The sequence below is a fragment of the Mauremys mutica genome, chromosome 7 (assembly GCF_020497125.1).
Source record: "Mauremys mutica isolate MM-2020 ecotype Southern chromosome 7, ASM2049712v1, whole genome shotgun sequence".
NCBI lineage: Eukaryota > Metazoa > Chordata > Testudines > Geoemydidae > Mauremys > Mauremys mutica.
The window spans coordinates 79,859,656-79,876,543 of record NC_059078.1 but is presented as its reverse complement, the minus strand read 5'-3'; the positions used below and the strand labels follow the sequence as shown (position 1 = coordinate 79,876,543).

General features: G+C 41.5%; 1 protein-coding gene across 2 annotated transcripts in view; it reads left to right on the top strand.

Annotated features, from left to right (window-relative positions):
• Positions 1-16,888, top strand: part of FAM13C (family with sequence similarity 13 member C) — a 250,496-nt gene that overhangs the window by 23,355 nt on the left and 210,253 nt on the right. For both annotated transcript variants that reach the window (XM_045023232.1, XM_045023233.1), the window contains exon 5: positions 6,106-6,241. In XM_045023232.1, coding sequence (XP_044879167.1) covers positions 6,106-6,241 — 136 coding nt within the window. The remainder of the gene's footprint in view (positions 1-6,105; positions 6,242-16,888) is intronic.

Here is a 16,888-nt window from a genome sequence, read left to right as displayed (position 1 = left end):
ACTTCCACTGATATATATTTTAGGTGCTTTGAAAATCCCAGTAGGTCCCTCTGTACATCTTTGTCCCTAAATACCTCTAAAAATCTGGACCTTAATGTCACAGAATGAACTGGCCCTTTAAGAGGATTGCTTCTCCGGTGGAGTGAATGAATGATCAAGTCATATGGGGGGAGGAGGGGATGTGATTCTGAGCAAAGTGTGGGGAGAGTAGAGCTGGATGTCAGTGCTCTATAAAGAGCAGGAGAGTGGGGAATACAGGAAGAAGCCCTGGAAAGAAGCAAGTCAGCTTTCAGAAAGCCTTTGACAAGGTCCCTCACGAAGGGCTTTTTAAATAAGTAAGAAGTCCTGGGGTCCTCTCATGGATCAGTAACTGGTTAAAAGACAGGGGAAACAAAGGGTAGGAATAAATAGTCATTTTCAGAATGGAGAGAGATACACAGTAGTGTCCCCCAGAGATCTGTACTAGGACCAGTGGTGTTGAACATATTCATAAATGATTTGGAAAAGGGGGTAAACAGGTGGCAAAATTTGCAGATGCTAGAATATTACTCAAGATAGTTAAGTCCAAAGCAGACTGCAAAGAATTACAAAGAGATATCACAAAACTGAGTGAGTAGGCAACAAAATGTCATATGAACATCAATGTTTATAAATGCAAAGTAATTTAAATTGGAAAACATAATCCCCACTATACATACACAATGACATCTAATCTAAATTAGATGTTACCATTCAAGAGAGATCTTGGATTCATAGTGGATAGTTCTCTAAAAAGGCAACCTTTTTGGACTGCTCTTGCATCTCGAGCAAACGATGTTAGGAACCATTAGGAAAGGGATTGATAAGACAGAAAATATGACACTGTATAAATCCATGGTACACCCACACCTTGACTACTGCATGCAGTTCTGGTTGCCCCATCTCAAAAGAGAGAGAGAGAGAAGGGCAACAAAAATAAGTGCATGGAACAGTTTCTGCACAAGGAGAGATTAAAAAGACTGGAACTTTTCAGCTTGGAAAAGAGACAAATAAGGGGGGAGGGATATGACAAAGGTCTATAAAATCATGACTGATATAGAGAAAGTAATAAGAAAGTGTTATTTACCCCTCCCATAACACAAGAATCAGGGTTCACCTAATTAATAGGCAGCAGCTTTAAAACAAACAAAAGGAAGTACTACTTCACACAACACACTGTCAACCTGTGGTTCTCCTTGCCAGGGAAGGTTGTGAAGGCCAAAACTATAAAGGGGTTCAAAAAAGAATTGGACCTATCCTCCATGGACTTAGCTATCAATAGCTATTAGCTAGGATGATCAGGGATGCAACCTCATGCTCTGGGTGTCCCCTCTGATGGGAGTGGGTGACGGGGCATTGATCACTCAATGATTCCCTGTTCTGTTCATTTCCTCCAAAGCACCTGGCATTGTCCACTGTCAGAAGACAGGATACTGGGCTAGATGGCTTATTGGTCCAATCCAGTCTGGCTACTATGTTCTGAGCTTGAATTATGAGGTGGAAGAAACCAGTACTTTAGGGTCCCCAGGACTGGGAACTCCTAGTGGAGGATGGATTTGAGTTTCCCCTATGCTGCCAGCCCCTGAGGAGCTACAACAACCTATGCTATTCATTGGAGGCAGAAGGGACTGACTGACCCCCAGGCAGTTTGGAAGCTGTGTGTGGGAGAAGGAGAGTGAGATGAGTGTGCTGTAGAAAAGAAGACCCTCACAGAGGAAAGGGTGGTCCCAGTGAAACTGGGATGGAAGGTATTTGGATTTCTACTGACATTCAATAAAGGGTGGACCTCTGACTAAGTCACTTCAGCAGCTAACCTGTACTGAAGGCTGAGATAACTGTTCATGATGAGAGTAAACTGAGACAGTGACAGCCTCAAAGCTAGGCTGGGTAGATGCCTGTTATACCTACCAATGTCGGTGTCCATTTCAGAGTTTCTTCTAACAATCCCAGACTGATCTGCAGAACTAAGCACCTGATATTGCTGAAAATGGCTTGTGGACCCAAAAAGTAATTTTGTTTAGTTCTTACAATTATGCAGCACCCCATGTTTTCCTTCCTGTGTGTTGAAGTTGTTCAATATGTATTCTAGAAACTTCATTGTTATGTGCTTGCTTCTGACTGCTTTACCATTAAATAGATTGTTTACAAACTCTCCTCCTGCTTATGTTTTGCTCCACTTCTATTCCAGGTGCAAATTCTAGCCATGATTATCATCTGTCCTAATCTATTGATTTGTTTATGGCTATAGAACACCTGTCACATGTATAGAATCAGTGGTGTGAGTTGGAGCTTAATATTCAGAACATGGAATTGAGGACACACAAACTCAGAATATAAAATGTGCCACTTTTACAATTTACAGCATGTATAATCTGAACTGCATATCCTTAGTCACTATGATCTAGTACAATTCCATCATGGAAAACATAACCCTTTGTAAGATGGGTATTAAATGGGAAGACCCTTCCAGGAAATGTATGAATGTCATGTGATCGCATTGCATGTTAAATTACAGGAAACTACTGTAATTATTCATGTTGAAACCCATGAATACTACACAGGCTGATTTCTTACTGAATTTTATTTTTCTCATAGTGCTGTAATGGATGATAACTTGACATTGCCTCATAATACTCTGAATGGTATTTGGCTGAAATACTTTTCAAGTCACAATCATTATATGCAAATGACAGCGGCTCCTGTGCTTCCTCCCACCGCACTGTCTGGTGAGGTCCAAATCTGGGAACAAAAATGGGGCGGGGGGTGTCTCATGGAGAAAGTGTAGATGAGACGAGTGCTCCCAGTCTTTGTTTAGTTACCTTGACCTTTCTGCAAAATCTCACTCCTGGCCTTTTACTCCACCCTCATTCCACATCTCCTCCATAGAAAAATATTAAATCAGACTCTTCTCTGATTTTACCCGCCTTCACAAATAAGGCTTGTCAAAATGCTTGAAACTTTGGTTATGAATGAAAACGTCTATGGAGACTGTCTGGACAATTATGAAAGTGAAAACTTGTAGGGTTTAATTGCAAAAAAAGAAAAACTTCTCAATTTTGTGGGTTTTTTGGGTGTGTTTTGTTGACAAAAAGGAAACATCTCCACTTTATGACCAGTTCTAGTTGTAGGATTACCAGTTTAGCACCTTTTAGTTTTTGGCTTGATATCCAGGCACAGGTCTCCACACGCTCGCTAGCTTAGCACCACTTCTAGCTTGCTGGGTTGATAAGGCACGGGGCTTGGTAAATGTAATGACTGTGGGTTCAATACCACATATTTAATTTGTGATAAAACAATCTTTAATGATTCCCACTGATCCCTTTTTAATTACTCCAAACGATACATTGTAGTGGTGATCTCCTCCTAACATCATTTGTCTTCAACACAAATTGATAGTTTGTTTGGGGTTTTTTTGTTTTTGTTTTTTTTAAAGTCTAAGGCCAAGTGAGATTCTTAATCCTGTTTACTCAATAGAACAACTTTACAATAGTTGTATCGTCTCCAGGAATATGTTCCTGGATCTAATTTGTTAACTAGATTCTTCTTAAAATACATGAAAATTTGCAGGTGTGTGGTGGTTACACTACTCAGCAGCAATATCTGAAAAGGAGTATTTTGTTCTTAATCTACTTAAAAATTAGAGCTAAATCAATATTTTCCATGAATTTTAGGGTTTCAACTCCAGACCTGAACCAAGATTCATATTTTCAATTAATCTTTGTAGAATGGCCAAACTAAATTCTAGTCTCAAAATCCCCTACTTCCCAAACTTGCAAATGTGGACCCTTTCAAGCTGGCCTTTTAGGAGGAGTTCAAAGTCCAACTCTGACCTGTTCCTGGTTCAGCCCAGAACAGAGCATTGTAATTCCCATAGCGTGTGGGGATGGTCTGGACAAGGGGACTGTCCAGAGAACAAGGTCTCCTGAGAGAGCCTGCGTTCATTCCACTTTTTTTCTCCTCTCTGTATGTGAAGGACCTGGACAAAATTGGTGTTGGGGCTCCTAGCTGTGGAAGTGGCATAGGATAGGCTGTGGAAAGAAGTTTGGGAGGGCATGTTTATGCGCTAATAGCACAAGCCTGGTATGGGCTTTGGGCACGTACTCGTGGTAAGCAGGAGCGTAAGATCTGGTCTACACTATTAAAAATTATATCAACTTAGCTATGTTGCTCAGAGCTGTGAAAAATTTTGCATCTTGAGCACTGTAGTTAGGCCAATCTAATCCCTGGTATAGACATGGCTAGAATTCTTCCATCAACTTAGTTAGTACCTGTTGAAAGTGATTGGAAAAACTTTCTATGTTGATGGAAAGGTTAAGTACGCTACTGTGTTGCTCAGGGCCAGCTTTAGGCCGATTCGCCCGATTCCCCAGAATCGGGCCCCGTGCCTAAGAGGCCTTAAGCGCCTTTCAAATTCTTTTTACTCACCCTGGCAGCGGTCAGCTCCGCCGGGGTTTTTGGCGGCTCCGCTCCCCTGGCCGGAGCGTGGCAAGCCCCGCGGCTCTGCTCCCCTGGCCGGCAATCTGAAGTGCTGCCGAAGACTGGGCGTGCCGCCCGGTGAGTACAAGCCCTGCCCCCCCAGGAATCGGGCCCCGCACTTGTTAAAGCCAGCCCTGGTGCTGCTGCTGTTGTAGCAGCTGTAGTGTAAACCTGGCCTAAGTCTGGACAGGAGTATGTTCTGTGTGGAGGGCTGCTTGTGTGGCCTGAGCCCCACCCCAGCGTGTGAAGGTTTTGGTGTTTGGATGAACTTTGAGCCCTCAGAATCTGCAGAGAAGAACGTGGCCCAGGCACTAATGACCTGGGTGAAGGACTTCTTTGTCTGAGGTATTTTTGGCTTGTCTGTCATCTTTTGGCCTCCCCCGCCCTCTGGAAGGGGAGGGGTTTAGTTTGGCCAGAGGGCTAAACTGGCCAGAGTGAGGAAACTGAAGCATGGCAATGTCCTGACAGTGAGAGGTAACGGGTCCCCCCTCAAACCTATACGGCCATCGTTATTCAATCCTGAAGTTTTTCTAAGACCAAGATCCAGAGTTCAAGGGGAGTTTTACCACAGGTAGACAGGAATTAGGACACTGGAACTAAGCCTCAATATGTACATTTGGATGTTTTAAATCACATTTGAATAATAAATGTGCTGTCTGGTTTGCCAAACAGAAGAGTGATGTGTGTATTTGTACTTAATTCCCAAGAGCTTATGAATTTTGTGTTTAAATATTAATATTTAGTGGAATCAGGATTTGGTTTAGCACAATGCATGAAGCTGAATTTGGCTCTAGTGCTTATGTAAATGCCCATACTGTCCCAAATATTTTATGGGGAAAAATGTACAGTTCCTTCAGGAAACAATTACCAAGCCACTAATGAATCCCTTGATTTCAATTAAATGATTCAGAGAATTATCAGCTTGTAGATAAAGTAGAAGTTCAAATACTACTTGAAAAAATATAATACTGTTACAGGAATTTCTGCATGTTCCCATTATGTTTAACTATAACTTTATTACATCCATTATTAATATAATGCAGCTTCAGAGACTTCATTGGAACATTTTTTTGTCTCATGCCACTTTTAGACTGTGTCCTGCATTATGGTGATTCCCTGGTAGTTAAGTATGATGTGACAAGATTGCATGGGGCTGTTATCCTTTGGACCCTCACAGAAAGATGTGTAATATGAGTTTGCCTTAGTAAGCAAAATTTGAAATCACTTTTTAAAATATTAAAAGCCCAGTGGTGGTGGTGGCTCTCCATATTTTGTCCTTTAAAAAATATTTTCATGAACAAGTAAGTCAGTGCCAGGCCCATGCTATCAGGTTCCAACTACTTGTCCATATTACTGCAGTGCATAAAGGCCACCAATTGAGGATCAGGGCCACTTTATGCTAGGCATATACATGCCTGTAATGAAAATATAGTCCTTGTCACCAAGAGCTTTTTAACCGAAATCATGTCCTAGAATATGTTGGAGAACTGGATAAAACTACTTGCTTTGAAAAATTCTCTGGACCACAAGAAAGGGATTTGTGGATAACTGATCAATGGATCATAGTCTGAGCACCACTAAACTTAATCTATTTACTTTTCTCCTGTTTAGAATTCCTTTCAGTCCTTTGGCTCATGAAAAACAAATGCTTTGTAATGCACTCCTGCTGTATTTGCTCCAGAACCATGAGACGCTATTTGCAGACTCTGACAGCCATTTCTCACTGACACAAGCAGACAACACTGAGGTAAGAAGATGATTGATTCCAACAGATAATCAAAGGTGCTTCATTAGGTCGTAATGTATTTCTACCCTTAGGTTTGTATATTCAAGCAGTAATAAATCACTATAGCTATACCCTGACAGAGTGAGTATCAGTTGCATGTCTAATGTACAAGGGAGACTTTATATGTTTGTTTTCTAAAGAATGTAAATGAGAGTTAAAGGTCAAGAATAAAATCACCACATTTTTCTACTTGAAATATCCTATAGCCGCATTTCCTTGCCCTCAGAATTTTTGTAGGTAACTCTTTTCATTTATCTTCTATATAGTGATGACAAGCAAAGGCAGAAGGGTAAAAATGCCTTTTCAGAAGCTATTGAATAAAGACTCACTTTTTCTGTCCTTAGGCATGCACTGCTATAGAATAATATTGGTTCTTCAATGTCTCCTTGTTGCATTTTGTTTGTCAAAACAGTTATGATTTTGCACTTAGTATGGATGATTTTCCTTCTATAATAGTACTAGTCTATGTGGGTATTTTTTCAAGTTCCTTCCATTATGTATTGTTGCTGTTCAATATAGATCTTTTTAAAAATCCATTCTAGGAGAGCAAAGTAGCCCAAGGGGTTAACATAATGGTGAGATATAGGTTCATATCTTACGTGGGTCTCAACCTAATGTTAAATCAAGCAATTACTGTACAGTATGACCTATCTGGCTGCTCTGAACAGGTTTACCAGGGTTTTTGCAGATTATGACTAAATCTAGCAATGTAAGATACGCCACACTCTGATAGAAGTGCTGTCCAAGATGTCTGCATTGTGCCAGGCTCTTCTAGGGACTGCTAGGGATTCCTCACTTTCCTGAGCTCCAGCTCCAGCCACTGCTGGTATTGAGTGATGGGGGCAGAGGGAGGGCTGGAGCAGGAGAACCTAGCAGACTTTTACTCTAAAGCTAAGATTTATATCATTTGTCACATGTATTATACAGTCCATCTCAACACTGAAAGCACTAACTCTCTGGAACTATCTGTCTGGGAATAATGTCATGGGGCATGTTAATTATTTGCTGGGTACAAAGGAAAGGTGAACAACAACATTTTAAGTCCTGTGTTCATATGCTGTAGGACATGGGTCTTAAGACCTCAAAATAGAATTGTTGCAGTCCAACATGTAGTACTCTTAGGCCCCAGCCTGATCCTGCCAAACTTACTCCTGCAAATAGCTCTTATTCATGTGTTTCATTTCATCAACTTCAGTTGGGAGTTCTTGCGTGATTGTGTACGGGATGCAGTATTAGGTAATAGCTGCCTAGTTGTCTGCTTCTACCAAGCAAAAGTGTCAAGAAGATAGGAAGTAGCAGCAATCAATGCAAATCTGAAGTGAAAACACATGAGAAATAAAGTAAAAGGCAGCACTTTTGCTTTGAAAGTTAATTCCCCCTTTTGCCCCCCATCTCTAAAATGTCTAGCAGTCACTTCAGTCTGTCTAGGATTGTGATGACAGGGAAGTAGCTTCACTGAAAGATCCTTTAAGTTCTTTAATGAAGCCCCAAAATAGGGCACTTCTGTAGGGTTCTCTCACTCTGTCCTAGGTGAGCCTCTCAAAGAAACTGTGTGTGTTGGGGATGGCCAGAGTTTGTTCTGTGGGTGATCTAATTTTGTTCTCATAACTTATGGCAGGAGCACGTAGAGTTTTGGATAGGCATCCCTTCGTATATTATTTGTCTAAATAATAACTGTTTAAAGTTCTTTGGACATAAAACCAAACCCAGTAAAAGTCCATACACAGGTTTCATCAAAACACTAATCAGCAAACCAGGCACATTCCTTGGAATGGAACTTAACTTTCATACCTTTTCTTGCAGGAAGGATTCTAATGCAGACTCTTGCCTTACACCAGTTACTCTCATATTTATATCAGCACTTAGAGGTTTACACCAAAAGAAGGGGTGGGGTAGTGCTAGTCTCTGCATTAAGGAAAGGGAGCAACTAGAGGGAATGTCTACTGCACTAATAACAGGTTTCCTGTCCGCATTTTTCTCTTATCTTCCTTCTTATATACGTTTGGCCTACTTTATCCTATGTTGGCACAGTTGAATGTTGAGGGGACTGCATGCTGCGTTGGTCAAACGTCACTCATCGCTGCAGCAATTCCAGAACTAATTTCATCCCTTTTAGGAGAATTTGATAATTAGAGCTGGTCAGAACATTTTTGACAATGTTCCACAGGGATCTATTGCTTTCAACAAAGTTTTGTCAGGAAGGCTTTTCTGTGGTCCGGAACTCTCTGGTCAGAGACTGAAAACCTGAGCTTCTTGATCCAAGAACAGACATTTTGACATCATACCATTTCATGAAAATGTCCAAAAGGTTTCTTCCTTCCAGTGCAGAACAAAACAAATGTCGAAACCTCAAAAATTGCCATGAAGCAAAAGCTTCAAGAATGAATCTGGCATACTGCTGCACACCAGTCCCATGGTAAGTTAAATACTCCTTGAACTACAAAATGGCTTTTAAAAAAGTATCTCAATCTTCCAGTGGATTGAATTTGTGGAGCTTGGACTCAAAACCGTTTTGCCTATGTCTCTAGACTTCGATAGAGGACCTTAGTGCTATTCCTATTGACAGCTATTAGGAATGCTCTGTTGGTTTAAAAGGCTAGCGATCCTGATCTTGAATGAGCGACCTCTGTATTAATGTTAATATACATCACAGTGGGCTGCAAAGCAACTCACTCAATATTTTCATACCGGGCCGCCCAGAGGATTCCGGGGGCCCGGGGTCTTCGGCGGCGGGGGGCCTTTCCGTTCCGGGACCCGCCGCCAAAGTGCCCCGAAGACCTGTGGCGGGGCCCCCCCCGCCACCGAATTACCGCCGAAGACGGAGCGGGACCCGCCGCTGAAGTGCAGCCTGGTCTTCGGCGGTAATTCAGTGGAGGGGGCCCCCCACCGCGGGTCTTCGGGGCACTTCGGCGGCGGGTCCCTGAAGGGAAGGGCCCCCCGCCGCCGAATTACCGCTGAAGACCAAGCTGAACTTCGGCGGTGGGTCCCGCTCCGTCTTCGGCTGTAATTCGCCAGCGGGGGGGTCCTTCCGCCCCGGAGCGGAAGGACCCCCCGCCGGCGAAGACCGGGAGCAGAAGAAGCTCCTGCGCCCGGCCCTGCAAGAGTTTTCCGGGCCCCCCGGAGCGAGTGAGGGACCCCGCTCCAGGGGCCCCGAAAAACTCTGGTGGGGGCCCCTGTGGGGCTTGGGGCCTGGGGCAAATTGCCCCTCTTGCCCCCCCTCTGAGTGTCCCTGTTTTCATAGGGACAGCTGATGTGGTGTTAAGGGACTTAATTGCACTAGCAGTGATTTTTGTGAAGGGAGGGCCAGAGAGGAGGGAAGGTAAATTACTCTCAGAACTTCATTAACATAATTGAAACCAGGAATCATTTAACACTGCTCAATTTTGTGTTCTGCCTCCACCAAACCACCAGAAACAAAAGTCCTGAATTTTGAGGAAGTTTTGATCCTGAGCTGGATCCACATTTTTTGGCCCAGTTCCATCTCTAAGCTTGGTTGAGAATCATACCTGTTAAAGTGTACAGAGTTCTCTCTTTGTCTATTGCCCAGGCACCATGGTGTTCAGGGTTTGGTGGTATTGTGATCGGGTTAGGCCAGGCTGCAGAAGTTGCTCTGGAGGTGCTGCTGGTGATGGTGATCTTTCAGAAGATTGGATCTGGTGTCCCCCATGAGTCTCTTAGATCTGTCTGAGGCTTCCTTCAATTTATGAGGCACTAAAGCAGCATTAATTCTATTGCCAAGCTAGTCTCTCAGGATTTTTTTTTTGTGGTAGCAGGAAGTAATTTGCCAGTATTTGAGAGTCACTTTGGTTATGTAACCCACTGGGTTTCTTGTTACTTGAAGGTACAAGTAGGCAGTGGATGCAGTGTGAGATAATTTAAAGGAAATATTGTTTTGTGTACATGTTTTTTTTTAATGGACATCTGTCTCCCTGCATGCTGCAGCTTTGTGTTCCAATCCAGTTTCAGAGGGGGACAGTACATTTCTTTCTCTCTCTCTCTCATATTGACTTTCTTAATATGTCCATTCTTTGACTTATTTCAGGTTAAGGAAAACATTTAGACCATTGGGGGAGGGGAGAATGTATCAGTGAAACCTACATGGAGGAAAAGTCCTTTGCTTATGCAGATCTGTGGGGCATTGGGTAAGGATGTCGTTTTGTTTTGTTTTTCAAAGGTAGGAATATGTTTCAGGTAAATAATACTTTAACTTGTGCAAGTGAGATTCAGACAATAACCTGAATGTGTTGTCTTGCTTGGACATTTAAAATAAAAACTAATACCTAAATTGTTCCCTCTCTCTGGGTGGAAAGGGGGAGAGGGGACTCAGCCAATCCTTGCTGAGAGACTGTGACACGTGGAGGTTCCAGTTCTGTGGATTTATTCCTACTGTGTCCCTGGAGCCTACAGTTGACCATCCTGTGTGATGGGGATGTGCATTCTGGAAAGGGGCAGGGCTGAAGAGCAAGGTGATTGTCACCTTTTTGTCTTCCCTCACCAAACTCCTTGAAATCCTCCAACTAAATTCATATTTGCTCCAACAGTACTAACGTAGGTGCTCTCCCACTCTTGAGGAGGACTGTTGGGATTCACTCCATTCAAAACATGATGTTGGAGGGTGAGAGGGAAATACATGCGGATACAAACTGCATTGGGAGAAACAAGAATGGGGGAAACCCATGAAGTCTTGGATACTAGGTTTCATTTCATAATATGTGCTTCACTTCAGAAGCATGTATATTCCCCAAGCACAAAGAGGGCAAATTGTTCAAAATGGAATCTTGTAATTTTGTAAGTAAAATACTACAAAACTGATCAAATACATCAGACCAATAACTAATTAGGCTGACCACTTTTGTATCTGTCCTTAAATGGTGATACAAAACATGGATAGAAAATGGGAATGAAAGATCCCTATGCAGGTCTGTCCTTTGGGGGACAGATTTCTGAACAGGGCTTCTTAGAATATAGACATTTTAGTCAAATTTGGAGAGATTAAGGGCTATGTTGTGGCTATTGGTGCTGCAGAGGAGGTTGAGAAATAGAGGCCCTTCATTTTCATTTTTAATTTTAAGATTTCCCAGGACTTTATCAGTGTTTATTACAAAAATTAAAAAAGTGAAAGTTGGTCCAAAAATTAACTTTGCAGTTTTATGGGTAAATATCACTCTCTTCTCCTGTAGGTTTTTTTTTTAATTTAAAAAAAACACCCTTATGTTCTGAAATGTAGTCAGGCACAGTCTTTGCTGTTCAACTTAGAGTTCCCAGATGCAATCTTGGTGATTACAGGCCAGTATACCTAACTTCAGCACCAGGCAAATTGGTTGAAACTACACCTCTACCTCGATATAACGCTGTCCTTGGGAGCCAAAAAATCTTACCGCGTTATAGGTGAAACCGTGTTATATTGAACTTGCTTTGATCCGCCGGAGTGGGCAGCTCTCCCACCCCCCCACCCTGGGGCACTGCTTTACTGCGTTATATGTGAATTCATGTTATATCGGGTGGCGTTATATCGAGGTAGCGGTGTATAGTAAAGAACAGAATTATCAGTCACACAAATTAACACACTCTGTTGGGAAAGAATCAAATGGCTTTTGTAAAGGAAAATCTGTCTCACCAATCTGTTAGAATGCTTTGAGGGTGTCAACAAGCATGTGGACAAGGATGATCCAGTGAAACTTGGACTTTCAGAAAACCTTTGACATGGTCCCCCACCAAAAGTTCTTAAGCAAGTCATGGGATAAGAGGGAAGGTTTTCTCTCATGGATCAGTAACTACTTAAACAGAAAACAGAGTAAAAATAAATGGTCAGTTTCCCCATTAGACAGTGGAAATAGTGGGGTCCCCAGAGGATCTGTACTGGGGTCTGTGCTGTTTAACATATTCATGAATCATCTGGAAAAGGGGGCAAACAGTGGGGTGGCAAAGTTTGCAGACAATACAAAGTTACTCAAGATAGGTCCAAAGCTGACTGCAAAGAGTTACAAAAGGATCTCACAAAACTGGATGGTTGGGCAACAAAATTGCACTCATCAACACTGAATTTCATCAGCTAAGTAATGCACATTGGAAAAAACAATCCCATCTATAGATGCATAATGATGTGGGATAAATGAGCTGTTATCACCCAAGAAAGAGATATTGGGGTCATTGTGGATAGTTCTTTGAAAACATCCACTCAGGGTACAGTGCCAATCAAAATGTTAGGAACCATTAGGAAAGGATAGATAAGACAGAAAATATCATAATGCCACTGTATAAATCCATGGTATATCCACACCTTGAATACTGCATACAGTTCTGGTTGCTCCATCTCAAAATGATATTAGAATTAGAAAAAAAATATAAAGTGTCACAAAAATAATTAGGGATATGGAACAGATTCTGTATGAGGGGGAATTTAAAAAGACTGGGACTGTTCATCTTAGAAAAGAGACAACTAATGGGGGATATGATAGAAGTCTATAAAATCATGACTGGGTGTGGAGAAAGTGAATGTGTTATTTACCCCCTCCCATAACACAAGAACCAGGGGTTACCCAATGAAATTAATAGGCAGCGGGTTTATAGCAAAATGAAGTACTACTTCACCCTATACACAGTCAACCTGTGTAACTCATTGCTAGGGATGTTGTGAAGGAGAAAAGTATAACTGGGTTCAAAAAAGAATAGATAAGTCCATGGAGGATAGGTCAATCAATGCTATTAGCCAAGATGGTCAGGGATGCAACCAAAGCTTTGGGTGTCCCTAAACATCTGAGTACTAGAAGCTGAGATTGGATATGAGGGGATGGATCACTCAGTAACTGCCTTGGTTTCTTCATTCCTTCTGAAACATCTGGCACCTGTCAGAAGACAGGCTACTGAGCTAGATGGGCCATTGGTCTGACCCAGTATGGTCATTCTTATGACCTATTTTATCATGCAAAGTAATTCACTAACTTGTTTGCTTTGAATGCTGATTATCAGCTTTTACAGATAGCTCAGATACTTATCTATATGTGGTGGGTATGGGATCATCAACAGGACAAGCACCAGCACTTTAGTCATCCCAGTACTTCTGACCCAGCTCCTCTCTCTGGAAGGAGAGATGGTGGCTTGGTAACCTGGGTCACCCAGGTTATGTAACTGCCATCTCTCCTTCCAGAGCAAGAAATCAGGTCGGGGGTGTTCCAACACTTCCAAAAATTCGGGTAATAATTAGTTTATATAATTGCTTTTGTAAAACCCAGGGGTTGTGTGTGTAAAAACAGAAAATGAAGGAGCTTAGGTATATTCGAATCCTGGAATGAAACTAACAGTTTTCTTCCACTTGGTGTCAGCATAATGTTTTTTATCTGACCTAAGCTATTAATTACATGTTCACTTCAGATGGATCTTAATATGTCAGTTATGGTTCTGAATACCCAGCTGAAATGATACTGACTATATTTGCTCCGCATTTCATTTATTTTATGTACTACAAATAACCCATTTTTTCACCTCACCACCAATGATACCAGAGTCTTATTGAATGGTGATTAGAGCTGTGCAAATAACTGACTTCATTTCTCTAGCAATTCTGAAAAAGTGAGAATTTCAGTTCAACCCAAACTGAAACCAATTTTTTTTTCAAATCAGAAAAGTTAGTTTCATTTTGGATGAAACAAAGTGTTTGTTTAATTTGACACTGAATGTTTCATATTTGCAAATTTTTAATCAATGTAAAGGAAACGAAAGGGCTGGACTCTCCACCACCAAAAGTGGCAATACCCTCTTCTATTCAATAGCCCAGTGTTATGTCATTCACCTGGGATGTGGGAGACCCAGAGTCAAATCCCCACTCTGGAGCAGGGATTTGAACCCAGGTCCCAGCTCACTAACAACTGGCCTAAAGGGTATTCTGGTGTGGTCTGTCTCAATCTCTCCTGTTGGACCTGTTCTACTTCATGGGCCAGAGAGAGGGGGAAGAGAGAGTGACTATAGACCAGCCATTGGGGCACTTATCTTGGAGGGTAAATACCTGGGTTCCTGAACAGTGATTTGTCTCCTGTATCCCAGGTGAGTTCCATAACCACTGGGCTATTGAGTACAAGGGCCTGCTTCTACCACTGTTTCTTTTAATGCTGCCTAAATCCCTTTTTGAATCTAGCCTGAATAATTGTAACAGTTAGTTGAGAAATATCACAATAGTTCATTCACACAGGTAGGGACATACCCAGGTGCAGTTCTATGCAGGCTCTCTAACCACCAGCCTCCTAGAACCCCAGAGCAAAACCATCCTGCTCTGGTCAAATCTTGCCAGTATATGAGTTTAACACCTGGTTTGCCTCTCCCTGAATGTGAAGAGGACAATGCACATTTGTAGTAACCTAGCTGAGATTTTCCCCAGACACCTTAGTCAAACACACTGGTTTGGATTAAAACATAAAATATGTTTAACTACAAACAGATAGATTTGAAGTGATAGTGAACAGATCAAAGCAGATTACCTAGTAAATAAACTCCGATTGCAGTTTTGTTTAACATACTAGATAGGTAGGATATTAATTAGCAAATTCTCATCCTAAGTGATAAACAGGCTGGCAGATTCTTAAAACACAAGCTGCCTTGGCTTTTCACTTTGAGTTTCCCAGGTTTTCATATATAGGCTAGGAATCCCTTTAGCCTTGGGCCATCACTTCCCCCTGGTTCAGTCTTTATTCCTGAGGTGTTTTCAGGTGTGGTGTTGTAGATTGAATGAGGTATCCCCATGATGTCATCCCTTTTATATCTTCCCACTTTCTGGAAAGCTCTTTTGCTGTGACCTGGGTCAAAGAGTTCTCACTGTGTAGTGGTAGCTCTGAGAGGTTTCTATTGTACACAGTTCCTGGGGTAATCCTTGTGCTCGTGGGCATTTCCTCAATAAGCCATTAACGTTGTTTGGCCTTTTTACTGTTGTTGTACCTGAAAGGTTGCTTGTGGGTGTTTTCAACCTGACAACATATTTCAGTAACACATACATAGCCAAACTTCATAACTTCACATATGATGATAGCACGTATAATCCAATAAGATATCAATGTCTAGCAGATCAAGACTTTTAGAATGATACCTCACAAGGCATACTTTGTACAAAATATATTTTAATTACATGACAGTGGTGAATATTGGGGTGCCAGGGTGTCACACTCTTCTAAGGAGCTTCTTGGCATGCATTTAACATTTTTTTTTCTGGAGGTGTATAATTTAGTTTCATGCCACCTCATACAGGTGTCTCCATTAGAGCTGGCCCAAATTTTCTAACAGAAAAATTTAATTATGTCAAAAAATAATTTTACTTTGTGGGAAAAATGTTAAGAAAAACTTAACTCTTGAGATGAAAATTGGTTTAATTTCTGATTGGAGGGTTCTGGTTTTTGAAAACTGAAACAATTTCTAGACTTCAATTACTCAGATTTTGTTTTTTCTCTGTTCTCCTTTTTTTGCCACTGAATGCAGTAGAATGACTTTTCCTTTTTTCCTCTTCTACTTTGTTTTCCAAAGTTGGGATGATGGGTGGATGACTGGGTTGTGGAACCCTGGGCACATATTTTATTGCAGTTGGGGAAAGTGGGAATGAACATTCAAAATTTTTAATTCACATCACTTCTTAAAAATTGGAAAAAATGAAAACCATTTAATTTTGAACCTTGCAAAGTAGGGAAAATCCATTTTTAATGTAACTACTTTTGCATTTTTCAGCCAGCTGTAGGCTCTATAGAGGTTAGAGCCCACTAGCAAGCAGGACTATGCAATCACAATAGTGACTTTTAATAGGTATACCAGGAATGTGCATCCTCACGTCTGAAGATTGAATTCATGGCCCATCCTGTTCCTTGCTGTCTATATGATTACTGGTCCTGTCCTACATCACATGCAGAAGAAAATCACAATGCAGTGACCTCTATTTCAGTTGCTCATCTGTCTCACATATTACTGAAACTTAACTCTTCCTCTCGTTAGAAATTTCATTTGAATCTTGCTCTTCACTATATGCCTGATGATGGTCCTGAAAGAGTCCAGAAGGACTGAGTCTAGCAGGTGAGCTCCTCAAATCATCTGGATTTTGAGACCTCTCTTTAGCATGTGACTTTTAACAGCTTCAGTGAAGAAATAGATAGATATATTTGAAAAGGATTGGTAAACTTCTGCCAGTTCATTATGATTTCTTTATAGCCTATTGCCTACAGTACAAATCTTTCTTTGTATGTAGATTGTCTGTTCTGTCTGACTGCTTAAAACAGATAAATATTCCAGATTAACGGAGAGTGACAGGAATCCCTTACTTTCTCTTACAATGGCATGGTTACTGAGCTGCCATGCCCTACCTCCTCCAATGATCCTGTGAAATAGTTACAACTAAAGTTTTTTTGTTAATACAGTTTCACTATTTTTCTCCTGCCACAAGCACAAAGGTCCCTTTTCACAAGTGAATGGCTATGAAATTAGCAAAGTTTTTTATCAGTCACCACATCAGTGGCAATGACCAAAACTTTGTACTACTGTGTGAGGCAAGCCGGTGGAGACTCTTACGAACATACTAGTGTTCTGAGGATCAGTTTGGCAGCTGAAGCAGTATCTGTTTTGATTTGTTCTCCACTTCAAGGC